The 23862-nt window shown below is 66.7% G+C and overlaps 4 protein-coding genes across 7 annotated transcripts; all 4 read right to left on the reverse strand.

Moving 5' to 3' along the window:
- Nucleotides 1-332: 332 nt before the first annotated feature.
- On the reverse strand, nucleotides 333-4757 carry PIGS (phosphatidylinositol glycan anchor biosynthesis class S). Of its 2 annotated transcripts, none has more exons than XM_055797195.1 (12): nucleotides 4649-4757; nucleotides 4417-4556; nucleotides 4237-4348; nucleotides 3673-3762; nucleotides 3419-3510; nucleotides 3053-3251; nucleotides 2566-2708; nucleotides 2350-2464; nucleotides 1923-2068; nucleotides 1699-1799; nucleotides 1117-1327; nucleotides 333-951 (listed from the first exon to the last, which is right to left on the reverse strand). In XM_055797195.1, the coding sequence occupies exons 1-12, from the start codon at nucleotides 4683-4685 to the stop codon at nucleotides 676-678; spliced, it is 1662 nt and encodes a 553-aa protein (XP_055653170.1). In that variant the 5' UTR covers nucleotides 4686-4757; the 3' UTR covers nucleotides 333-675. The 2 variants fall into 2 exon arrangements, with proteins under 2 accessions (XP_055653170.1, XP_055653169.1); XM_055797194.1 differs by having other exon boundaries at nucleotides 3673-3765.
- A 418-nt stretch (nucleotides 4758-5175) lies between these two features.
- Nucleotides 5176-9159, reverse strand: ALDOC (aldolase, fructose-bisphosphate C). Its single transcript, XM_055797196.1, has 9 exons — nucleotides 9020-9159; nucleotides 8116-8241; nucleotides 7828-8039; nucleotides 7683-7737; nucleotides 7438-7598; nucleotides 6830-6913; nucleotides 6567-6741; nucleotides 6287-6486; nucleotides 5176-5678 (listed from the first exon to the last, which is right to left on the reverse strand). The coding sequence occupies exons 2-9, from the start codon at nucleotides 8225-8227 to the stop codon at nucleotides 5583-5585; spliced, it is 1095 nt and encodes a 364-aa protein (XP_055653171.1). The 5' UTR covers nucleotides 8228-8241; nucleotides 9020-9159; the 3' UTR covers nucleotides 5176-5582.
- Nucleotides 9160-10897: 1738 nt separating this feature from the next.
- SPAG5 (sperm associated antigen 5) lies at nucleotides 10898-19604 on the reverse strand. Of its 3 annotated transcripts, none has more exons than XM_055798080.1 (24): nucleotides 19317-19604; nucleotides 18847-18948; nucleotides 17318-18628; nucleotides 17046-17238; nucleotides 16573-16692; nucleotides 16388-16480; nucleotides 16148-16282; nucleotides 15739-15858; nucleotides 15389-15481; nucleotides 15004-15138; nucleotides 14765-14858; nucleotides 14598-14691; nucleotides 14416-14497; nucleotides 13892-14025; nucleotides 13454-13619; nucleotides 13140-13296; nucleotides 12789-12860; nucleotides 12523-12646; nucleotides 12157-12268; nucleotides 11850-11930; nucleotides 11622-11765; nucleotides 11356-11430; nucleotides 11171-11251; nucleotides 10898-11073 (listed from the first exon to the last, which is right to left on the reverse strand). In XM_055798080.1, the coding sequence occupies exons 3-24, from the start codon at nucleotides 18118-18120 to the stop codon at nucleotides 10960-10962; spliced, it is 3222 nt and encodes a 1073-aa protein (XP_055654055.1). In that variant the 5' UTR covers nucleotides 18121-18628; nucleotides 18847-18948; nucleotides 19317-19604; the 3' UTR covers nucleotides 10898-10959. The 3 variants fall into 3 exon arrangements, with proteins under 3 accessions (XP_055654055.1, XP_055654054.1, XP_055654057.1); XM_055798079.1 differs by having other exon boundaries at nucleotides 11622-11762; nucleotides 19317-19366; XM_055798082.1 differs by lacking the exon at nucleotides 19317-19604 and adding an exon at nucleotides 19154-19172.
- Nucleotides 19605-19728: 124 nt separating this feature from the next.
- On the reverse strand, nucleotides 19729-23794 carry RSKR (ribosomal protein S6 kinase related). Its single transcript, XM_055798083.1, is given in 12 exon segments — nucleotides 19729-20074; nucleotides 20076-20090; nucleotides 20183-20293; nucleotides 20379-20467; nucleotides 20540-20795; nucleotides 20875-20915; nucleotides 21089-21196; nucleotides 21954-22023; nucleotides 22192-22260; nucleotides 22342-22425; nucleotides 23080-23277; nucleotides 23383-23794. Coding segments are annotated over 12 exon segments (1305 nt in total). The 5' UTR covers nucleotides 23440-23794; the 3' UTR covers nucleotides 19729-19867.
- Between the last annotated feature and the right edge of the window lie 68 nt (nucleotides 23795-23862).

A 23862-nucleotide genomic window follows, 5' to 3' on the forward strand; every position in this document is an offset into this window, starting at 1 on the left:
GGGGGGGGGGGGGGGGGGATGTTGACCACCCACCCCCAAGAACCTCAGGCTAATATAGGGGAGGGCCTGGACCCAGCAGGGTGGAATGGCCCCAGGAGGCTCTGCCCCCACACCCATCAATAAGGAAGAACTGTGCCCCCCCCCCCCCAACAGCTGCACCCCATAACTGTCCTACCCAACATGCGCTTTTGACTAAAGACCCCTAAGGCAGGAGCCAGACCCCATAAAGCAAGGGGAGGGGCGGGGGGGGGGGGCAAGGGCAGGCAAGCGGGGCTGGGGCAACAGCCCCCACACAGCTCACCAGGGGGGTCACACAGCTCACGGGGGGGGGGTCACACAGCCCCGCATCAGCCCCCCCCGGAAGTGGGGGTGTGTCTTTATTTATAGAGCAGCTTGATTGAAACACAGCAAGGTGGGGGGTGCACACGGGGAGCCCCCTCCCTCCTCTCTCCCCTTCTGGGCAGAGGGCTCAGGACCCAGACTGAGAGCATCTCCCACCCCTCCAAGCAGCCTCTCTTCCCACTCCTGCATTTTGGCCACCACAGACCCAACCGAACTGCCGGGCCCAGTCCTGACACCGTTCTGGGGTGTCAGCTCAGGCCATGGGTCCATGACAACATACTGCACGAGGTGGGGACACCCCCAGCCCCAAGAGAAGGCACCATCGCAATGGGCTCAGTCCAGCTTGGTGGGCTCCTTCTGACGTTGCCTGGCCTCCCGCACAATCTTGGCCAGGGAGAGGAGAATGGGAACGGCCATGGGCAGGAAAAGTGGGATGTAGATGGCAAATTTCTGGTCATCAGGGAAGTAGAGAAGATGGAGGAGAGATGGGTCAAAGAAGGCTCGCTCCGAGGAAGTGACTGCTTCCTTGCTGGCCTGGAAAGCAGAGTGCAGGTGGCCTGTGGCCAGCTTAGCCATGGCACTCTGTGCTGCAGCCACTGCTCGGTACACCTGTGTGGGAACAATGCCAACAGTCAGTGCCTGGCCAGGGGGGACCACAGAAAGAAGCCTGGGGGCCTCGCTCACAGTACCACACCAGCAGGAGCTCACGGTCTGGCACACGGACAGCAACACCTGGCCCCCTCTGCTCCTCCCCTCAGGGTCCCCCAGCCCTACCTCAGAGGCTACATCATCTTTGATGACAATGTTCCCGATCTTGTCCAGGAGCTGGGCCAGTGAGGTCAAGGTGGTGGAGACGGTGGCAATGTTCTCCACGGTGTGGGCCCAGAGCAGACGGTCCAGCTCCCAGTCGGCCAGCCCCTCGTTCCCTGGGCTCTCCAGCAGAAACTCAGGGGGCAGCTCTTCCCGAGATAACCCAAAGAGTAACCTGGGAGTGGAGGGGAAGATCCCAGCCCACATCAGAAGCCTGCAGTCCCACATGCAGTCCCTGCTCTTCCCCTTCCCCTCTGCATTCAGTCCTGGCAGGGCTCAACGATGCCCAGTGGCCTCCTGGATGCAGGGCATGACAAGCCAAGCCTCCCACCTCAGGAGGTGGGAGATATACCAGCATCTCTGGCCAGACAGAAGTGCTGGCCAGTGGTCAGCACCTTGCAGGCCACAAAAAGCCACCCTTTACCTCCCAGAGCCCACAGAGAAGCAAACAAGCTGCATGCGTAGCACTTGCTCTAAGCCCACCAATTTCCACATCTGCCAAGAGAGCACACGCAGAGGCCCAGGGAGGGAAGAGAGCATCCTCACCGGAGCTGGGCCAGGAAAACCTCCATCACTCGCACCATGTCCACATCCACATGCAGTGGGAGGGAGGCTTGGGGGGAAGCAGGGGCTTCAACGTTGTAAACCTGCAGGAGAGCCTGTCAGCGAGCCCCAGCCGGAGCCCTGGGGCTGGCAGGGCTACTAGCACTCGCTGGGGAGGGGGAGCCGCCACTCTGTCAGAGCACTACCAGCGCCCCATGTTCCCGTACCACGATGCCACCCCAGCGGGGACTGTGGAAGGCGTTGGTGCTCACTGGGGCTCCGTCCTTGTCCTGGATGTACAGAGGGGAGTGGGAACGCTCTGGCACGTACAGCAGGAAGTTCAGCACAGGGTTGAGCGAGGCAGCGCTGGAGCCTGCAGCAGGACAGAGTCAAAGAACTGCCCTGGCCAGCAGGGACAGCAAGAGCAGATCGCCCGCACGCAGTGCCAGGGCAGAGCCCAGCCTGGCTCTTTCCACAGCAAGCCCCAAGCAGGACGGCCAGGCCAGCAGGTCTCTGTCACCCTCGTTCCCATCTGGGGCTCGCAGGGCATGGCACTGCAGGGAGGGAAGGGGCACAGGCCATAGGCACAGCTGTCCCCCCTCCCTCAGCAGAGCCCAGTCCCATGACAGCCAGTCATGGTGACTTCATGCTCACCTAGCCGGGCCTCCACAGGGTTGATGACATGTGGGAGGCTGTGAGCGCTCAGGAGGAAGCTGGAGGACTCCTTGTCAAAGCGTGGTGTCACTCCTAAGACGGCATAGTACAGGATCTGCAGGCACACCATGAAGATGTTGCTGGCAGAGAAGCGTGTCCTGGGGCACCCAGGAAGGACTGAGCTGGGCTCTCCCCACCGCCTCTCCCAGCCCTCACCTGCGAGTCCACAGAGAAGTTGGCCACCAAGCTCAGTTTGTCCAGGACGGGCTGCACGTAGCGGTCCACAGCATCCTCGATGTCCCAGTCCACAGCATGGGACTTGGGGTCGGGGTTCAGCAGGCTGAAGGTGATCTCATACCCTGTCAAGGACCCACAGCCTGTGAGGCACCACCACAGCCACCACCTGTTGATACTGAGGCCACACATGCGGCCATGACAGAGCTCCCAGGAGTGGCAGAACCTGACCCCCTCTTCCCCGGCCCTCCCCGATGTGGGGTCATGCACCAGTGCCCCAACACAGCAATCGCAGCGTGGATCCTGGCCCAGAGCACCTGCCAAGGGCAAAGGGAAGATCCTGGGGTCTGTTACCCAGAAGACCAGAAGACATCTAGGGATACTAGAAGGACAGTAGGAAAAAGCCCTGACCCCTGAGACAGGGGGCTTTCCCCAGGTCAGAGAACGGGGCTGGAGTGCACATCCGTACCCAGGCTGGATTTCAAGTACCGCCGGGCATCAAGGCCAAGCTGGCCATCAGGCACACGGTCCGAGAGAGCAGTGGCGATGGAGCTGGCCGTGAAGGACATCACCTGCGTGAGCTGCCAGAGGCGGGTGCGGAGGGCAGCCAGGCCCCCCCCAGCCCTCACCAGGGCACTGCGGTGCTTCCCCACGTAGACGCTGATGCCCTGGGGAAGGGGCAGGGGTGAGGGCTGGGAGCAGGACTGGCTCCTGCCCACACATGGGAGAAGAGCACGGTGCCACCTGTGACAGCCTGGGGACAGACACCTCCCCCCAGGGCATCTGGGAGGGGTGAAGTACGCAAAGGCTGGCACTGCAGGGTGCTGCTCCCTACCTGAGGCAGGAGAGACGAAGTTTCAGGGACCACGTACATGGTCAGAGAGCCCAGTGTAGCATCCTGCAGCGAGCGCAGAGCAGCGTCAGCCTCTGGGGAAGATAAGAGACATTAGCAGGGTTGGGAATTTCACTCCAAGCCCCATCCTACCCTGAGATGCAGTAAAGCCCAGTCCCCTGCCTATCTAGCCTCAGGAAGGGGGGACTGCTCCCCCACGGAGCTCCCCCAGCTACTGCAGTCCCTCATCCCGGTACCTTGTGCGGTAGCTGCATCCAGCGCTGCCTCCTCCTGAGCCGTGGTGCTGCGATAGAGGGTCTCGTAGCGGGACGTGATGCTGCTTCTCACTGTCGGGTGAGAAAACCCGAGTGAACCCGCTAACCCTGGCTCACAGGCCCTTCGCAGGAGCCAGGTGCCAAGAGCAACAGAGACAGCCCCTGGGTGACACATGCCACAAGTGGTCCTTTGGGCCCCAGCTCTAACCTCAGCAGAGCGACCCAGCGTGGCACACAGCCTCAGCTAGTCCACGCTGGCAGGTGGGACACCCCCACGCCACCCAGGGCGCATCCCACCCTCCGAGGGCTGCCATAGCACCCATCCCCGGGGAGGGGAGCTGGTCTCTTCCCTGCAAGCACCCTGGGGACTCTGCTGTCCCCACTGTCCCCCTTCGGACAGGATGATGCTGGTGACCGTGTGTTTGGGGCCCTGGGAGCTGTGGTGCTGCCTCCTGGGGAGAGAAACAGCGGGCACGCAGGGACCCCCCGGGGAAGGGCGGGGGCAGCCGGGGAGCGGGGGGCCGCGGGCAGCCGGCGGGCTCTCACAGTTCACGGGAATCTCCATCTCCTGCACGTCCCTGAAGGGCAGCGGCCTCGGCAGGTCCCCGGGCACCGACCCCGGGGCGAAGACCACGGCGACAGGCACCGCCAGCTGGAACTGAGCAGAGGCGGCGTCAGCCCGGGCCCCACCCGGTCCCGCCGCCCCCCGGGCCCCGCGACGCTCACCGGCAGCTGGCCCAGCCCGTCGATGCCCGCGTAGGGCAGGGCGGCGCGGTAGGTTTCGGTCGTTCTCCACCACAGCGGCAGCCCCAGCACCACGGCGATGGCCGCGAAAGACAGGGCGGCCCGGCGGCCCCGCGCCCGCTCTGCGGGGACAGCGCTCAGCACCGGCCCGGGGACCGGGCACAGCGGGGACGGGGGCGGGGGGAGCGGGCGGGCACCCGTGTGCCGCCGGTACCTGCTTCATCCGCCGCTATCGCTGCCGCCGCCGCCATCTTCACTTCCCGTCCCAGCTGATGGGGCGGGGCCTATCCCAGCCCGGCCAGTCAGAGCGCCCAGCCCTTAGCACAGCCAATGGACGTCGAGTTTGGAGCGCGGCGGCGCAGACGGGCGGGCAGTAACACCAATCAGAGCGCGGCGCCAGCCCTGAGGAGGTGGGCCTTGGCCGCACGGCCGCTACGAGTGCCACGGAAGGACAAGCGCTGTCCGGTGCGGGCGGCTGTGCAGCTCCGAGCACCGCGGCCGGGATGCCGGGTGTGGAAGGGAAACGAGACGGGGCTGGGGGAGGAGAACTGCGGGTCCTTACCCGCCCCTTGGCCCATTGAGCGAGCCCAGCCACCCTCGCCCCCAGGTGCCAGAGCCCCCTCTGTGTGCAGGTGGGCTGAGACCGGGCACAGCTCACTGCATGGATGAGCACAAGCGGCACCCGCGGCCGGGATGGGGCAGCAGCCGGTGCCCCGCAGCGAGGGAGGAGGCGGCACAGCGCTGTCTCTACCGTTTATTTGTTGTTAGGCTATTTGGTACACTGGGTGCACATGGCGAACACAACACACGCGCTCCAAGGGCGGCAGCGACCGGGACTGCGAAGCTACAGCTGAGCAGGGGCACCCCCAGGCCTCCCCTCCTGCCTCCCCCCCACGCGGCCTGGCCTCCCCCCTCCACGGCCTGGCCAGAGCCCCCCACCAAAGGGGCATCCGGGTGCCTCCCTTCGGGGGGCTAGGTAACCCAGCCCCCCCACCTCATCTGCAGACGCGGCAGCACGGAGCCCATGGGGCCCGCTCCCCTCCCCCTCCCCGCGTGGCGGCTCCCCTGGGTGGCTGGAGTGGAAGCGGGGTGTGAGCAGTGGTGGGGAGGGGGCCAGGGCGGGGGCTGGTGGGGTGCCCGGCTGGGGCTCAGTAGGCATGGTTGGCCACATAGAGGGACTGCCCGGCGGCCCCCGAGTCGTCCCCGCTGCCCTCGTACTTGCCCAGCGCCGCCAGCCCATTTACCTGCAGGGAAAAGAAACATCAGTGGCCCCCAGAGGGTATGGCCCCCGAGGACCCCAGTCCCTGGGGACACCGCCTTCGGTGTCCCCTGCACCCCTGCAACAACACAGCCCTTGGCATCCCCCTCCCACAGGGACAGAGCCCTCAGTGTCCCCCATCTCAATGGGCACAATCCTTGGTCTCCCCCACCACCCCAGGGGACATGGCTTTTGGCATCCCTCTTCCCACAGGGACAAGCTCTTGATGTCCTGTGGCACCCTCGAGGGCATGGCCCACCCCACAGGGACCTGGCCCTTGGCATCCCCCATTCCCCCGTGGGGACACAGCCCTCGCTGTCCCCATGGACACGGTACTGTGTCCCTTTCATGGGGATCATGGTCCTTGGCACCCCTTGTCCTGTGGGGCACAGCCCTTGGTGTCTCCTATCACCCTGGGGGACATGGCCATCAGCATCCCCTCTGCCAATGGGCACAGGCACCAGTACACCCCTTCGCATGGTGACACCGCCCTCGGGGTCCCCACCACCCCAGAGGACACAGCCCTTGGGGTCCCTGCCAGCCCAGGGGACGCAGCCCTCAGCACCCCTCTCCTGCGAGGGCCATCGCCCTCACCTCTGCACGCTTGACAAACTCCTCGGTGGCGGCGGTGGCATTGTCCTGCTGCCCGCGCCAGGCACTGAGCGCCGACGCCTGCAGTGCCCGCCCATAGGAGAAGGTGAGGGCCCATGGCCGCATTAGCGGGCACGTGTTGATGGCGTTGAGGTTGATGGAAGCCTCCTCCTCACTCTGACCCCCGGACAGAAAGGTGACACCTGCAGAGAGCTGTGTTATGGCACTGTGGGGGGCACAGGGCATCCCCCTCCTGGTCCCTGCCACATCCTGGTGCCAGTACCTGGCACGGCTGGGGGCACGGTGCGGCGCAGGGCAGTGACAGTGGCCATGGCAATCTCCTCAGGGCTGTACTTGGTGGGGCAGGAGTGCCCAGGTGTCACCATGTTGGGCTTTAGCAGGGTCCCCTCCAGGTAGACGTGGTGGTCGCTCAGTGCCTTGTAGACAGCTGCCAGCACCTGGGAAAGACAGGCAGTGTGGGGTCCCCTGGCACGTCACAGCACAGCACAGCATGGTGCCCACCCTGCTGCCCACCCCACCGCTCACCTTCTCTGTCACATACTGGCACCGCTTGAGGTCGTGGTCACCATCAGGCAGGATCTCCGGCTCCACGATGGGCACGATGCCGTTCTGCAAACACCAAGCAGATGCCACCATGGGGACATCCCTGGGTATCCCTCTGGCCCCATGGCAATGTGGGGCAATGCCTGGACCTGGGGGGCGATGCTCAGCCCCAAGGCTCAATGCCCACCCTTGCCGGTCATACCCACCCCAGTGGGGTGATATCTGGCCCCATGGGGTGATGCCCAGCCTGAGGGGGTCAATTCTTGGCCCCACGGAGCAATATCCACTTTTGTGGGGCGATGCCCAGCCCCATGTAGCAATGCCTGGCCCTGTGGATTGATCCCTGACCCCATAGGTGATGTCCACTCCATGGGGCAATGCCTGGTCCTGAGAGTCAATGAGCAGCCACGTGAGGTGTTACCTAACCTCTGGGTTGATGTCCAGCCCCATGGGATGACACTCAGGCACGGGGGCAACGCTGGGCCCCAGGGATCTGTGCCCATCCCCACAGGGCAATTCCTGGATCCTTAGGTCAATACTCTGGCTATGGGTCAGTGCCCACCCCATGGGGCAAAGCCACAGCCACGTACCTGCTGGCAGATGCTGGCGTAGCGGGCCAGGACGTTGGCGTTCTCCATGATGGCGAGCGCAGAGGGGGTGTTGTCGCTAATCTTCAGCACGCAGCGCCACTTGGCAAAGTCAGCCCCATCCTTCTTGTACTGGGCACAGCGCTCCGACAGCCCGTCCAGTCCTGCCAGGCAGCGCGTCAGCCCCACAGCCCCAAACCCTGCGGCCCCCACCCCACCGTGCTGTGTGCACCGCTCGCTCCACCTACCCTGCGTGGTGGTCTCCCCATCTGTCCCAGCCAGCGGCACAACACCCTTGTCCACCTGTGGAGAGAAGGGAAGGCAGCGCTGAGCCCCACCAGCATCCTCCCAGCACCCTCAGCACCCCACAAACCCATCGGAAACCCCCCACACCTTGATGCCCACAACGATGCCCTTGTCCTTGATCATCTGGACGAAGGGGGTACCATCGTCAGCCTTTTGGTACATGGTCTCGTGGAAGAAGATGACGCCCCCAATGCATTTCTTCACCCGGCTGTCGGCACTGAAGAGGATCTGGCGGTACAGCCGGCGGTTCTCCTCCGTGTTCTCCACCCCGATCTGGTTGAGGCGCTTCGCCATGCTCCCTGCAGGCACCCAGCACCCTCATCAGCCTCCGGCGTGGGGAAAAGGGGTGGCGGGCCAGAGCCCCCCAACACTGACCTACGGACTCATCGGCAGCCAGGATGCCCTTGCCGGGGGCCACAATGCGCAGCGCGATGTCCGACAGCTCCTTCTTCTGCTCGGCCGTCAGCGCGGGGTATTGGTGCGTCATGGTGGCGGTGGTGGCTGCAAGCAGACGGGGGCTGAGTCACGCGCCGGCGGGGTGGCACCCACCCCCCCCCGCCAGCACCCTGCGGGGAACCCCACGGGGCTGGGGACCTCCAGCCCTGCCAGCCAGGGGGGTGGGCTCCCTGCGTACAGCAGGCAGCTGCCCTCGCCCCGGGCCGGCCAGGGCCTCGTGGAGGATGCCGGGGAGCTCCCAGCCATTTTGCTGCCTGCTCGCCCGCCCCCAGCCCAGCCATCTTAGGGAGCGCAGCCCCGGGGGGGCGGGCAGGGCCCGGGGCGGCCGGCGATGGAGCTGCCCCGCGGCCGGGGCTACCCCGAGCGGCTGGGACGCGGGGGGGGTGGCGGTAGCCTGGAGCTGGGGATACTGGGAGGGGGGGGAATACCTCGGGAATGGCGCTCCCCGGGGAGGAGAGACCCCAGGGGCGGCACTACCCGGGGCTGGGGGCGCCCGGGCTTGGCGCTGCCCCGCGGGGCCGGTGATGCCCGGGGGAGCTGGTGCGCCCCCCGGGGTGGCGATCCCCCCGGCCGGCACCGCCTGGGCTCCGGCTGCTCCAGCGCAGGGGGTGCCTCCAGAACCCTCCCACCCCCCCAACACCCCGGCGCCCGGGGCTCCCCCTACCTCGCCGCCCCCCCCTGCCCCGGCGCCCCCCAGCCCTGCCCGACCCCCCGGATGCCGGCAGCGCCGCACGAAGACGCCCCGGAGGCTCGGCGGTGCTGCCGGCTCCCGTCACCGGGCGCCCCCCGGGCGCCCCCCTCCCCCCCGCCGGCTCCCCCTTACCGTGCGCAGGGCGGGCGGCGGCGGACGCGGACTGCGGGCTGTGTGCTCCGGCCCCGCGGTAAATGGGGCTGCGCTGCCGCAGAGCTACGTGACCGGCGGGGCGGCACCCGGCAGGACCGGCCCCCCCGGCCCGCTCCGCCCCCCCGCCGCCGCACGCACCCCCCTCCCAGCCCCGCCGGCGACCGGCAGTGGCGCTGGTGGGGACCCCCCAGGGCGACAACCCCGGGGTGGGGGCCCTGCGGTGCCACCTCTTTGCAACCCCTTGCTGCTGGTGGGGACCACTCTGTACCCCCCCCCCCCAGACCCCCGGCCAGGGACCCAGCTGAGTGTCCGTCGTCCCCGTCCCCCCCCGTCATGGGCAGGGACCCCCAGGCACCCCACTGTGCCATCCCCGGTTGCTGCCGGAGACCCCTCTGTGCCACCGACCCCACTGTGCCATTCTCGGTTATGGGTAGGGGCTTCCCTTGACACCCCCGTGCTGCTGCTGGGGACCCCGCCATGCCCCCCCATTGCCACTGTCACCTTCCCCCCATCACCTCTGGGCCAGGGACCCCCCTGTACCACCCATCACGGTGCCACCCTGCTTGCTGTCCCAGAGCCCCCGGCTGTGTCACCAGGGGCCAAGACCCAGCAGCGCAGAGCCTCCCGGGGCAGAGCAGGGAGTCCCACAGGAGACGGCGGTGTCCCCCCAAAAAAGCTGCCTGCAGGCAGCACAGGGACAATAGCAGTGTCCCTGCTCACCCCACGGGCCAGCTGCCAGGACCCTGCTGCTGAACCCCTGCCGTAAAAGGAGGGCTGAGCCGCCCCGCGTGGCCCTAATCCAGGGATAGGGGCACATCTCCCCCCCGCACCCCAGAGCCGGGAACCACCTGGGCCCCCCGCTGCCCACCTCACACCTTGGGGGGCTGTATCTGACCCCTTGCAGGGGGTCACAGCCACAGGAAGGAAAGGTGCAACACCAGGGAACAGCAAACGTTGCTTCCCCAGCAGCCACCCACGCACCTGGTAAATAGAGGCGCAACCCTCAGCACCTCCATTCCCTGGGTGCTGGGGTAAAGGTGCCAGCACCCCGGGTGTTGCAGCACCCGCCCCGCTCTGGGCTGCGGCAGAGGGCAGGGGAAGGTGATCCCCCCCCCCGGGCAGGAGAAGCAGGCAATTAAAAACCAGAGCACTTGTTTGAATGCTGCTATTTTGGGCCACGTTTGGGGAGGGAGGTGCTGCATGGCCCCCGTGGCAGTGGGGAGCATCCTCGGGGTCGGGAACACCGGGAGAGGGATCCCGCAGGAGATGCCCTAGTAGAAAAAGGAGGGAGTGAAGGCTGGAGCTGTGCTGGGAGCAAGGGAGCCCCCGAGGAAGCCCCCCCATGCAGCACAAGGTCCCAGGGGTAGGGGACTGGGGAGCTGGCAGAGCTCCCAGCACCTGGCAGGCAGCCCTCACCACCACCCAGGGGATGCTGCATGCTGCAGCCACGCGGGGAGGGGGAACCAGCCCCATGCAACAGGCGTGTGGCCCACAGCCCCGCCGTGGGGTGCAGGAACTGGCCTCCTGCTACCCTCCGCAGGGGGAGGCAGGAGGGGGGCACAGAGGGAATCTAGGGCAGGAGGAGGAGCGGGGCCGGGAAGGGAAGCTAGGTCAGCCCGGGCACGCTGGCTGCTGCCGGGGCCGCAGGGTGGGAGCCTGGGGAACGCACAGCGCCTTATTGAGAGCGAGCAGCAGCGGGGGGGGTGAGTGCACCCCGCCAAGGGGAGGCCCTGGGGTGGCAGGGAACCGTGCCTGTGGCCCCGTGACAGGGACTGAGCAGGAGCAGCCAGCGCAGGCTGGATTAGTTGTCCCCACGCAGGGCATCAGGAGCTTCCTGCATCCGTATACCAGGCAGGGTGAAAGCCAACACAACTTTATTTAGTCAATAATTGCAACATTAAAGAAAGGCAGGTTTCAGGCTACAGTGGCTCGGCTGCTTCCTTGCTGCTAGTGCCTGGCTCCAGGCCCAAGTACAGCAGCAGGCAGTGGAGCTCCTGGCAGTTCGCTGCCATGTCGGGGACGGCTGAGAGGACCTGGGGACAGCAGCAGTGTTAGTGACAGCATTTGGGATGAAGGGTTGGTGTTGCTGCAGTCACAGCAAGGGTGAGAGCTACGAACCATAAATCTCACCTCTTTCATCTTCTCCTGCATCTCCTCGTGGGTCCTCAGCATTTTCTGGACGTGTTGGAGCCTCAGCTCCAGCCCCCTGATCTGCAGTGGGAGATGTCTGTCAGAAGCTTGCCCCAAAACTGGGCAGGGACCAGCCCAAGAGAGAGGGGACTAGAGCCATGGCAGCCCCTCAGGGCTCCCCGTACCTGCCCCAGGTACTTGTCAGAGCGTAGCATATTCTCATTCTCTTTCTCCAGGAGCAGCAGCCGCAGTTTGTCCAACTGCAAAAAGAGCGAGCGCCGCTGAGACATCACTGTGGGACAAGACCCCGGGGAGGGGGGGGGGTGGGGAAAGGCTCCCCCCTGCCCTTGAGCTGGTCACCTGCTCCAGGAGTGAGGTCTGGAGAGGGCCCCTGTCCACAGAGGGATGGTGACATGAGGAGCCCTCAGCCCTAGCAGCCCCTCAGCCTCACCTGCTGCTGCAGCAGGACTCTCTCCTGGACATGGGCAGTGTCCACCTTGGGCTCCTGCCCTCGCACCTCCTCCCACAGCACCTTGACCTCCGTCTCAGCGCGCTGGAGCGCGCGACTCAGCTGAGATCTCTCTTCCTTCAGCTGCTGCAGGGGGAAAGGAGATGCTGAGGGGGGTTCTGTGGCTGGCGCTGCCCAGGCGTGCAGCCCAGCCAGGCCCCTATCACACACCATGACTTCCCCTCTCTGGTCGAGGAGTTGCAGCATCTTCTCTTCCTGCTGTTTCACGACGTCCTGCAGCTCCTTCTCACTCTGCGGTGGGGAAGAAGTGGTGTCAGGCAGTGTCTGGCCCTGGCCACCCCCAGCACCCCGGCAGGGAGTGAGTTTTCTCATGTTTGAGAAGGTCACACGAGCCAGAAGCACCCAAGGGGCATCACCAGAACCGGTCACCCAGATTTCTCAGTGTCCTAGATCAGCACCCGTCCCAGTTCGGCTCTGCCCTGGGGCGAGTACTGGCCCACTTCCGGCACCGGCTCACCTCTATCTTGCCCCTCAGCGCCTTGTTCAGCTTAGCGATGGTGGCAGCCTGGGTGTCCATCTTCTCCTTACTCTCCGATGTCACGGTAGCCAGACGGAGCTGCAGGTCAGAGCTGGGAGAAGACAGTGGTGCTGAGCAGGTGAGCATCACAGCCTGTCATGGTGACAGATTCTGAACCCCGTCCTGGGCATCCCACCAGCCCCATGGTGGGAGGGACCAATGCACCAGCCTGGCCAGCTAGAAAAAGCCCTTCTAGCCATGGCAGGAGAGGTCTAATCCTGGGCTAGGACAAGAGGCAAACCCCAGACAGGCTGCCCACAGGAGAGACCATCCCCAGCCCTCAACATGAGCCCCCACTGAACCCACATCTCTGTCTGCAGCGCCTTGAACTTGCTCTGCTCCTGCTCCTGGACGCGGAAGCTCAGCGTGGCAACGTCAGAGACCACGGCTCTCAGCTCCTTCATGCTTTCCAAGAGACTGGTCTCGGGCTCTGTAGGCAGGGCAGAGGTTCATGAGCAGCATGGAAGGAACATCAGCTTCAGGGGACACGGCGCCAAGCAGGAATCCATGCCTGCTCGTACAGCCCGTGCAGCCCTGGCACAGGGTCCAGGGCAGGGTGACAGCCCCAGTACCTGGTGGCTTTGCTGTCAAGGAAGGTTTGTCCTTAGTAAAGGCACCTCCACCTCCGGTGGTTTCGTCAGCATCTGCAAGAGGAGAGGGCAGCGGTGCTGTGCTCAGCCCTGCGTGCTGCGGGGAGCACGACCAGAGCTCACTCACGTGGGATGCTCGGAGAAAACCCCAGCTGCCCACAGGAGCCGTGACCCGAACCATGGCTGCCACAAGGCCACAACTGGGGAACCCACAGGGATGACACTGGGATCTCCTCCTCATCCAGCACCACACCCCCAGCATGGGAGGGAACGATCCCCACCCCCACACAGGGACACCCCCCCCCAGCACCCAGGCAGCGGGTGCCAGCTCACCTTTTGCCGACAGCGCTTTCAGAGCACTGCCCACGAAGGAGGTCCTGGCACGGGCCGGGGTGCAGCGGGCAGGGGTCCAGGCACAGCGGGGGGTCTGCCAGCTCTGTGCCTGCAGGGCCACGGACCAGGCTCTGCTTCTCGATGGGGCATCGTCATCCTTCAGAGGGGAGAGAGAGCACAGCTTGTGATAGCTTGTGACAGCTCTGCACTGCCTGGGTGAGCAGGGGGTGTCTCGAAGCCATACCATGGGGGACCACGAGTGTCCGACACCCCTCAGGCCACCCCTGGTCCTTGTCCCAAGGCAGGGCTCCTACCTCCTCTTGCAGAGCAGCCCTGAGGCTGTCTGCAAGCTCCTGCAGCCGCATCTTGCTCTTGGCAATGTCCGTGAAACACCAGGAGACTTTGTCCCTCTTGTGCTGCAAGTCAAGGAGCTTGGCCTTGGTGCTCTCCAGCTCCTTGCAGAGGGCAGCCTGCTCTTCACTGTGGGATGGCATCAGCCTCAGCAGGAGCAGCATCCCCCCTCCTCAGCGTGGGATGGGGACATTTCCCACGTCTGCTCCCACTGTGACCTGGGAGTGGTGCAAACCCCACGGATTTAGGCAGCCCCCCTCAAGATGGGCTCTGGTAGGCTTCCCCACAGCCGTGGCAACCACACTTGGCTGGGGCAGCAATGCCCGGAGCAGTGTTCCCCAACCCCCAGGAGGAGCTCGATTTCCCAAAAAACAGAGGGAGGTGGTGAGCGGGGACAGTACCACAGGCACTCGTGGGAATTCATCAGCTCCTCGTACTGCAGGGTGCGCTCCTGCAGGGTGGCCAGCGTGGACTTCAGCTTGGCCTCCACCTCCAGCAGCTGCGTGCGGGACATGCAGTTCTCCTGATCAAGGAACTGGAAGAGGGTGGGGGGACACAGCTGTGAGTGCACCCTTGGGACCCCCGGCAGAGTCCCTCCCATGCCTCAGGGTGCCGTTTCCCATTAGAGGCAGCTTTACCCCAGCAGACCAGCAGTTTACTGGGGACATCAGACAGGCTGGGGGAGGGCAACACGCCTGCAGCCGGGAGAAAATTATCCCGGTGAGCTCCCTGCCCCCCTCCCCAGGAATTGCCGCTGGGCAGGATGGAGAGCTGTGCTACGTGCGGGATGTCAACCACCCTCACCACGCTCACCCCCTCCCGTGGGAGGGCTAATCCCGCTCCTGGCCGGCTGCCAGCGTTCCCGCGAGGCCGAGATGGGGGCTGGCAGCGCGTGACATCGTGGGCAGGGTCAGGCAGCTCCTACCTCCCGGCACTCGGTGGCCTCCCGCAGCTCCTGGCGCAGGCCATTGCAGTCCTGCTGCAGGGCATCCCTCTCCTGTGCCAGCCTGTAGGAACGGGACAGGGTCAGGGGGTGCCGCGTTCTGGGGGCCAGGGGTGGCAGGAGGTGGGGGAGGGGTAATGTCCTGCCCCAGGGCTCAGACCCACTGGGTTATCTCCTCGCACTGCTTCCTGTTCTGCTGCTGCAGCTCATCCCGCTCCTGCTCCACGCTGGCCAGATTCGTCATCAGGGAGCTCAGCTCTGTGAGGGACGGAGCTGTCAGCATGGTGGGGGGCACAGGGGCAGCTCCAGCCCCCGTGTCACCCACCCCTACCTGCACTGAGACAGGATTTGTCCACAGTCAGCTGTTCCAGCTGAGCCACCGCATCCTGCAAGGCCACTGAGGTCTTCTTCAGCTGGCAGGACGCCTGCAGAGACACAGTGCCCTCCAAGCTCGCTTTGGGCTGCTCTTCCCCATAGGGTGCTCCCACACCAAGGGGTGCCCTGAGTCACCCCGTGCAAGGGAGCACCCCAGACACCCCCAGTCACCACTCTGCACTACCAACCCCCTACCTCCTCCTTGGCTTGAAGAGCTTCGTCTGCCTGTTGCCTCACAGCATCCCGCTCCTCTAAGCAGCTCCGCAGCTTGTTGGGCACTCTTTCCAGCACGGCTCGGCACCAGGACACCAGGGCTCTCACCTGCTCCCGCTGCAAGGGGAGACAGCACCAAGCAGAGATCAGCATGGCATGGCACTGCCAGCCTCCAAGCCGGGACAGTGTGGCCGTGTCGGCTGGTGGCACTGTCCTGCTGCATGCCCAGGGACCGGTCTGGCAGCCGGGCTGCCCGTGGCACCCAGGGCACAAGGCGCTCCAAGACAGAGCAAAGCGGCACCAGCCATGCTGGTGGGGAGGCGAGGGGCTGAGCCCACCGCCAGCCCCCACTGGGACACCCCCTCACCTCCACATCCAGGGCTCTCCTCTCCTCCTCCAGATTTTCAAAGGTGACATCTATGAATTCCCGGAAAGACTGAGTCTCGGCAGACAGGGATGCCTGTGGGGCAGGAGGGATGGGTCAGCGCTGCCGTGCTGGAAGAGCCACATTTGCTGGCCATGGAGGGAGGAGAGCGCCAGCCCCAAGGCCAGATCCAGGGCAGCTCCCCACAGCTGCACAAAGAAACCTCTGGTGGACCCAAACCCCTCCCAGAACCATCGCTCAGAGCATCACTCAAGCTCAGGCCATGGGGATGCCTGTCCAGCCCCCCAGTGACCCAGGTGGGAAGCAGCCGGAGATCCCTAGCCACTCAGTACCTGCTGGTGGATGGCATTTGCCAGTAGCGTGCCCAGCTCTTGCTGGGAGGCCAGGCTCTGGCTGCGGGCGCTGATCTGGGCACTGGCATGGGCACGGAAGGCCTCCAGGAAGCGATCCCCCTGCCGAGGAAAGGATGCTGCTCTGGGCACACTGTTGCATGAGGGGCAACTCCGAGGAGCATCCCCACACTATGATGATGCCCAGGGCTCCCGCTCCCAGCGGGACACAGCCCAAGCCAAAACCACATCCAGAGAGCTCCAGCTGCCCCAGGCAGCCACAAGGCCTTCTAGGGCTACATTGGACTTTTCCCCTGGGATGCTCAGGAGCCCTTCACCCTGTCGAGATGCTCCATGAAAGGCATGGGGACAGCAGACCCTGCCCTGACCCTGCCACCAGCTGCCCCTCTACCTCCTCCTTGGCTCGGAGAGCTTCCTCTGCTCGCTGCCTCATGGCATCCCGCTCCTCCAGGCAGCTCCGCAGCTTGCTGGGCACTCTCTCCAGTACGGCTCCACACCGAGACACCAGGGCCCTCACCTGCTCCCGCTGCAAGAGGGGACAGCACCAGGAAGCACCAGCTGTAGCTGACGGCTGCCATGTGTGCTGGCAGCGCCAGCATCTCCCAAAACCCAGGGGGAAAGGGGGGATCACCTCCTGGGTGAGGGCTGCCTGCTCATCCTGCAAGCTCTGAGAAGTCGCGTCAACGAAGCCCTGAAACAGGAGGCGCTGCCTGCTCCAGTCACCCTGGGGAAGGGACAAGGGCACCGGTGCTCAGGCAGGGCTCCCAGAACCAGCACAGGCAGCGCCAAGCACAGGTGAGCCCGGCTGAGACGCACCATCCGCTCAAGGGCCAGCTCCAGCTGCCGCCGCAGGTCCTGCTCTGCTCCCCGCTGCCACTGCAGAGCCTCCGTTTTCCTCCGCAGCTCAAGGTAGAGGTTGCGGTAGATCTCCTCCTCCTAAGGGCATCCCAGCAGAGCAGAGGGGGCTTCGCCCCAGCCCCACTCCACCCTGGGGGCCAGCGAGAGCTCGCACCTCCCACTCTCCCTCCCCCTGTGTGTGCCAGGGATGTTTCCCCACACAAAGGGTTCAAATCCAGCAAGCTCAGCAAGTAGAGCTGGACATGATAACGCGGCCGGAGGAGTGCCAGGCGCATCATGCCATGCATGGTGCCACAGCAGCCCCCGCTTCCCTTCTGCTCCACCAGGCTGCGGCGCAGCCAGGGCCACCATCCTGCCAGCGGCACATGGGCCCCGTCATGGCACTGAGGCCATAGGGAATGGGGTGGCACCACCGCAGCGAGAGCTCTTACCCCTTTGGCATGGGTGATGTCCGTCTGCATGAACACATCCCTCTGCTCGGCCGGCCCCACACCAGGCAGCAGCCGCTGGCTCTCCTGGCAGTGGCGCAGCTGGAGCGAGAGGGCTTCAATGATGATGAGGGTACTCTCCAGCCGCACCTCTAGCTCTGCCCGTGGCAGGGACTTCAGCTGTTCCCGAGGACAACTGGGGACAGAGAGAGGGCAGGGGCAGTGCATGGGTGTTACAGTCCCATCTGGGGCGGGAGGCATGTTCCTACACTTACTGCCAGAGCAGAGAGTCCGTTTCAGCAGCGCTGTCCTTGGCGCAGGGGGGGGCACCCACGTATGTGTTCATGCTCCTCTCCTGCAGGTCCCGGGGGGTCATGAAGGTCCCGGCGCTCGTGGCGGCCACCGGTGTGACGCTCGTCCCGGCGCTCGTGGCGGCCACCGGCGTGACGCTCGTCCCGGCGCTCGTGGCGGCCACCGGCGTGACGCTCGTCCCGGCGCTCGTGGCGGCCACCGGCAGAGGCAGGCTGTGCCGCAGGGAATCCAGCGGGGACAAGGTGCCGAGGCTCTTCTCCAGCCACACCAGTGGCAACATCCAGGACACAGCACCTGGGGCCACCTCAGGCAAGGGGACTGGGGTGGCCGTTGCCTCCGACCCAGCAGGCTCCAACCTCTGTGCCTCGGTGGGAGGGAGCTCAGGGGGGTCCTGTTCTGGTGGGGCAGGGGACTCTGCTCCCTCAGGGGTGTCTTGACAAGATAGGGGACCAGCACCCCCAGCCAGGGGCATGGTGCCCGCAGGGCTGCAGGAGAAGTGGGTGGGCACCACTTGCCACCTGTGGAAGGGGGCTTCCTGTGGGGTGGAGCTGGTGCCGGGGGGCCCTGGGGTACAGGAGGCCAGGCTGGTACTGCCAGGGGACTGGAGGGTGCAGGGTGCTTGGATGGTGCTGCCTGGAGGGTTTGTGGTGCAAGGCACTGAGCTGCTGATGCTGGGGGGCCCTGGGGTGCAGAGCGTTGGGGTCACGCTGCCACAGGGCTCTGAAGTATGCAACACTGGGATGGGGCTGCACAGGGGGGCTGGCATTGTGCTGTCAGGGGGCTCCGGGATGCTGGGTGACTCTGGGGTGCGGGATTCCAGGACTGAGCTGCTCAGGGCCTCTGAAGTACAGGGTCCTGGAATGGGGCTGCTGGGGGTCTCCGGAGTGCAGGGCACCTGCACAGGGCTGCTGGGGGGGTCTGGGGTGGTGAGGCCCAGGACTGAACTGCATATTGGGGCTGGCACAGGGCTGCTGGGCGGCTCTGGGGTGCAGGGACCCCCGCACGGGGCTGCTGGGGGGCTCTGGGGTGCAGGGCCCCCGCACGGGGCTGCTGGGGGGCTCTGGGGTGCAGGGGCCCAGGACTGCACTGCATATTGGGGCTGGCACAGGGCTGCTGGCGGGCTTCGGGGTGCAGGGCCCCCGCACAGGGCTGCTGGGGGGCTCCGGGGCACTGGGGGGCTCTGGGCTGATGCTCTTGAGGGGCTCCAGAGGCCTGGGTGCCAGTGTGGGTTTCCTGGGGCGCCCCCGGGTGCAGGACACCGGAGTGCCACAGTTCTACAAGACATTGGGGGGGTCGAGGGTCAGGGCTGTCCTGCCCTTCCTCCCATCCCCCCATAGCCGTTTGTCCCATTTCCCCCACCCCAGTAGATCATACCTGTCATCCCAGTGCCTTGGCACCTCACCCCAGTACCACCAGTTCCGGTACAGCCCGACACCCCTTCCCGTTACCCAGCCCCCTCCCCTGGTGTCCCCCCACCCCGCCCCGCACCCACCTCGAGCCGCAGGCGGCGGAACAGCGGGGTGAGGGTGGTGTGTTCAGCGCCCGGTTGCAGCTGCAGCTCCTGCAGGGGGAGGCGCCGCGGCCTCCGCGCCGCCTGGGGGTGGGGGGGTGGGCACCGGGGGTCACCGGCAGCACCACCGGCAGTACGCCCCAACGCCCCCCCCCCCCCTTTTCATATATACAGGGACAGTTCCGGTCCTTACCAGACGCCCCTGCCACCCCCGCGGCTCTCCACGTCGCCCCACCGGGACCCCCGCCCCCAACCCCACCCCGTGGGGAGCCCCCCGGCCCGCACTCACGGCGGGGGTCAGGGCGGCCCGCATGGCCCCGGTGCGGCCTTCCGGTGCCGGCCCCGCCCGTTTGAAACCACCCCCCCCCCACCCCCTCCCGCCCCCACCCCCCTCCCCCCCCCCCCGGGGCTCTCCACGCCGCCCCACCGGGACGCCCCCACCCCGTACTCACGGCGGGGGTCCGGGCAGCCCACATAGCGCCGCTCCCGGTGCCGTTCCCGCGCCGCCTATTTGAAACCCACGCACGGCTCTGATTGGCTGCCCCGCGCACGCGTCGCTGCGCCTGGGAGTGCGTTAGGGGCGGGGCCACGCGCGGTGGTGGGCGGGAAGGGGCGTATCCTCGAGAAAGGCCCCGCCCAGCGGGCGCGGCGCAGCGCCGAGCAACTGGCCACGTCGGGGGCGCGCGGCGCTTGGCGGGGGGCGCACGGGAACGCGCCCAGCTCCAGCTCCAGCTGCCTCCCGACCCCAGGCCTGCCCCGGGGCACCCAGCCCTGCACGGCCCCCCAGACCCCTGCCCGAGGGTTGAGGGGCGAGCAGCCCCCCACGCCCGGGGGTCCTGCTCAAGGCTGCACCCGCAGCAGTGCCCGCGGCTCCGGGGTTTATTGCTCCCGCGGGGAGAGGTACAGCCTTGGGGTAAGGGGGACCCGGCCCAGCGGGGTCCGACCCGCCGCCGGGGTGGGGAGGATGTCCCTGAGCGATGCCGGGGGTCCCAGCCACGGTGCTTCAGCCGGGCCAGGGCCGCCCCGGGGGGGTGGCAAGGTCGTAGTCGAAGTCAGCAAAGGTGGCAAGGTCAGGCGGGGGCTGCTCAGGGGGGCACGGGGCCACCGCCACCGCCACCGGGTCCTTCTGCAGCAGGTCGGCATCAAAGGCCACCCCGCGGAAGAAGGGGTGGCCCTGGAAGTGGTGGAGGTAGCGCAGGCGGTGCAGGGGGGTTGTGGCACAGCAGCTGGGGATGGAGGGAGAACAGTCAGTGGTGGGGACCCCGGCACCCAGCTCGGGGGGCCAGCAGGGACCCCAAAATCCAGGTGGGAGGGTTACCTCAGCAAGCAGCCGGGCCAGCGCGGGGCTGAACGTGGGTGGGCTCTCATAGCTGCTCTGCTTGACGCGCTCCAGCATGGCCACGTGGTCCCCTGCCGGTGCCACGGGGAACTGGGAGGGCAAGGAGTGGATTTAGGGTCTCCACGGGGTGCAGCTACCCCCCCACCCCACCCCCTCCCGACCCCATGGTCCTCACCTCCCCGCTGGCCAGGGCAAAGAGCAGGACTCCCAGGGACCACCAGTCAGCTGCATGGCTGTAGGGCCCCCCGCTCAGCACCTCCGGGGCTGCAGGGGTGAGCAGGTGAGTGCCTGGGGGAGTTGCACCCCGTCCCCCCCAGCCCCTCACTGCCCTCTTACCCATGTACTGCAGGGTGCCACAGATTGTGTGGGCTCGCTCACCCCACTGCAGGTGCCGGGAGAGGCCAAAGTCGGTGAGCTTGAGGTGCCCTGTAGAGCAAGACACTGCACAGAGACCCATGGATGGGGTGTCCCCATGGATGGGGTGTCCCCATGGATGGGGTGTCCCCATGGATGGGGTGTCCCCAAGACAGCGCCACCAGACTCTTACCTCTCTCATCCAGGAGGATGTTCTCCATCTGAAACAAGACAAGTGCTGGGGTGGCTTCTCCATGCTAGGGGGTTCAGAGACCCCCCATCCCATCCTCTGCCCCCCTGGCCCTACTGCCACCCACCTTCACATCTCTGTGCATGATGCCCAGGTCGTGGAGGTACACTGGGGAGAAGACAGAGCCATCAGGGTGGTGGGTACCCTCCCAGCATGGTGCCTGCTGCCACCCCCATGGCACCCAGCAGGCAGCATTCCACCCCTGGGGATGGCTGACCCTGCCTGCAGGTCCTCATTGGTGGGGACAGTGGTGGCTGTCCCTGACATGGCAGGCCACTCACCAAGCACCAGCACCAGCTCAGCGGCGAACAGGCGGACGGTGGCCTCAGCAAAGCACCCGGCGGCACGCCACAGTGCATGAAGGTCTCCGGTGCTGCAGTAGGTGCACACTGCCGGGACGGGCGATGTGCCTTACCAAGGGGCTGCCACATGGGGCCAGGCTGGCTTGAGGGGCACGGGCACTGGGGTGGCACGGGCATGGGGGGCTGGGTGGGCCACTGGGGCCATGCACCAAGATGATGCAAGCACTGGGGCCATAAGGGCAGTGAGGTGGCACAAGCACCAGGACCACACTGGCGCCAAGGTGGCATAAGCACTAGGGCAATATGGGCATCAGGACCACATCCTAAGGTGACATAGGGCATAGCTAAGGCGACATAGGAGCATGCAAGCTCTGGGGTCATGTACCACAGTGACATGGGCACCGGAGCCATGTGGGCACTGGGAACACACAAGCACCAGGGCCACATGAGCTCTGAGGTGGCACAGGCACCATGGTCACACAGGCACCAAAGTGACACAGTCCCCGGGGTCACATAGGCCCTGGGAATGCACAAGCTATGTGGGCACCAAGGTGGCACAGCCATCAGGGCCACGCAGCCAGGCAGGCACCAGGGCTGGGGTGTCTCATTCACTCCCGGTGCTGGTCCCTGCCCCACGGTGGCTTGTCCCCACCCCTGTCCCCCCCATCCCTGTCCCCACAGTGGGTTCAGGGTGGGAGCTGGCAGCCAAGTGCCTGGATGCCCACGGGGCAGTGCGCAGCACGGGGGGAGTGTACGCGTGTGTGGGGACACGTGTGCAGGCAGCAAGGACACGTGAGCTGGCGGGGGGGGGCTGGGGGGAACCCACGGGCAGATGGTCACTCACTGATGAAGAGGTGGCGCTGGCCCTGCCAGCTGTCCCCCAGCCCGTGGACAAACGGGTGCCTGACCTGTCTCTGGGGACACAAAGCAGAAAGGGTGAGCGGCCCCCAGGGTGGGGGGCCAGGGGGGCTGGGGACCCCACTTCTGCCACCCTCCCTCCACGACCCCACAGCCTTCTGCCATCCCTACGGCCACCCTGCACCCCCCCACGGGCTGGGGTCCCCCTTGGACCCCCCCCCAACCTGGATGCTGACTTCTTCCTTGCACTGCTTGAGGGTGTCGCGGCGCAGCACCTCCACTTTGGGCATAACCTGGGGGGGGGGCGAGGGGCTGTCAGGGGGGGGAGCCAAGGTCAGGCAGGAGCACCCATGGGCCCTGGGGGCAGCACCCACCTTCACGGCGCAGACCTTCTCCCGCCCGCAGTCCAGCACTTTAAGGATGGTCCCGAAGGAGCCTTTGGCCACGAAACCCAGGATCTGGGGTGGGGAAGCAGGGTCTGAGCACCCCGCGGAGGGGGTTTTGGGGTGCTCGGGGTGGGACAGGGTGTGGGGTCCTGTGTAGGTGGCACAGGGCACCTAGTGCAGGTGGTGGGGACACATGGTGACCAGGAGAATCCAAAAGAGCACCCCAGTGGGATTCATGGGGACCCAGTATGGGGCACACGGGGACGGGGGACAGGGACCCGCAGCACGGTGGTTGTGGATGCTGGCAGGACGCACGGGACCCCGGTAGGACGCACACGACCCCGGTAGGACGCACGGAGACTCGACATCGGGGTGCGGGGACCCGGCGGGGGTAGAAGGGGACGCGGTGGGACAATCGGGGACGGCGGTGGGAGGCGCGGGGACCCGGCACGGTGTGCGGGGAGAGCCCGTAAGAGGGGCGGCGATCCCGGGAGGGCGGCACGGGAGGGCGCTGGGTGACACCGGTAGGACGTGCAGGGACCCCGGTAGGACGTGCAGGGACCCCGGTAGGGCGCTGGGTGACCCCGGTACGGGATGCGCGGGGACTCGTTAGGGCGCCCGGGGCTGCCAGGGCGGGATGCACGGGCGGCGCCGGGAGGACGCTCGGGGACCCCGTTAGGATGCACCGGGACCCCGTTAGGAGGGTAGGGACCCCCTGAACGGCACCTTAAGCTGCTGCTGGCGGGCGGAGGGGCGGACGGGGAACTCCGGCAGGAAAAGCGAGACGAGCTGCGGCAGCGGCCACCCGGGCAGCGGCGGCTCCTCGGCGGGGCCCCGCGGGGCCAGGGCGAGCCCCGACCCCGGTACTGGTACCGGCCCAGCGCGGCCCAGCAGCGCCCGCACCCACGACCCCACGGCGCGGCCCTACGGAACCGGGGGCAGCGTCAGCGGGGCGGCGGGGGACCCCCGGGGCCGAGGATGCCCGGGGGCGGGGGGCGGGGAAACGACCCCCGGGGCCGCCGCACGCACCTGGGGGGGCCGCACCGGGGCCGGGGCCGGCCCGGGGCCGCTGCTCGCTGCTCCCATCGCGGCGCCGCCCGGCCGCGCCCCAGGCCCGGGTCCCGGTAATCCGCCGCTTTACATAACCCCGCCGCCCCGCCCCGCCCCGCCCGGGCGCGACCACCCCCCCGCCCCGCGGCCGGGCACCGCCGCTGCCCCTCGCTCCGGCAGCGCCGCCCGGGACCCCTCCCCCGCGCCTGATCCGCTCCCGGGCAGGGCGCGCCCTCCGGGGACCCCCACCCCACCCCTTTGCACCCCCCTGGCCGCAGCCCCCCTGCCCCGGGGCGGCTGGTGGGTACCTGCAGCCCCCGCCGAGCCCCGGGGGATGGTGCAGGGGAGCCCCAAGCCCCCAGAGCTGATGCCCCGAGCAACCCCCCCGGGGAGGGCCAGGGGGTGAAGCCACAGCAGGTGGGGGGGCTGCTGCCGAACTTGGGGGGGACGGGGGACACA

This window comes from Falco peregrinus, chromosome 2 (genome assembly GCF_023634155.1).
Source record: "Falco peregrinus isolate bFalPer1 chromosome 2, bFalPer1.pri, whole genome shotgun sequence".
Classification (NCBI taxonomy): Eukaryota; Metazoa; Chordata; class Aves; order Falconiformes; family Falconidae; genus Falco; species Falco peregrinus.

Bases quoted from the DNA above. Each gene is read 5' to 3' on its own strand.
- SPAG5 (XM_055798080.1), bottom strand. From the start codon at position 18,120: ATGCCAGCCCCCCTGTGCAGCCCCATCCCAGTGTTGCATACTTCAGAG. The intron at 16,481-16,572 runs GTGCGTCTCAGC...TCCCTTCCCCAG, and splicing joins AGCTGGCCCTTGAGCGGATG to GGTGACTGGAGCAGGCAGCG. The intron at 13,297-13,453 runs GTAGGAGCCCTG...TCCCCTCTGAAG, and splicing joins GGGCTGCTCTGCAAGAGGAG to GATGACGATGCCCCATCGAG.
- PIGS (XM_055797194.1), bottom strand. From the start codon at position 4,685: ATGGCGGCGGCGGCAGCGATAGCGGCGGATGAAGCAG. The intron at 2,069-2,349 runs GTGAGCATGAAG...GTCCTGCTGCAG, and splicing joins CCCTGTGGAGGCCCGGCTAG to GCTCCAGCGCTGCCTCGCTC. The intron at 952-1,116 runs GTAGGGCTGGGG...GTTCCCACACAG, and splicing joins AAGATGATGTAGCCTCTGAG to GTGTACCGAGCAGTGGCTGC.
- ALDOC (XM_055797196.1), bottom strand. From the start codon at position 8,227: ATGACGCACCAATACCCCGCGCTGACGGCCGAGCAGAAGAAGGAGCTG. The intron at 8,040-8,115 runs GTCAGTGTTGGG...GGGTGCCTGCAG, and splicing joins GGCTGCCGATGAGTCCGTAG to GGAGCATGGCGAAGCGCCTC. The intron at 6,742-6,829 runs GTGAGCGGTGGG...TGTCTTTCCCAG, and splicing joins GCCAGTATGTGACAGAGAAG to GTGCTGGCAGCTGTCTACAA.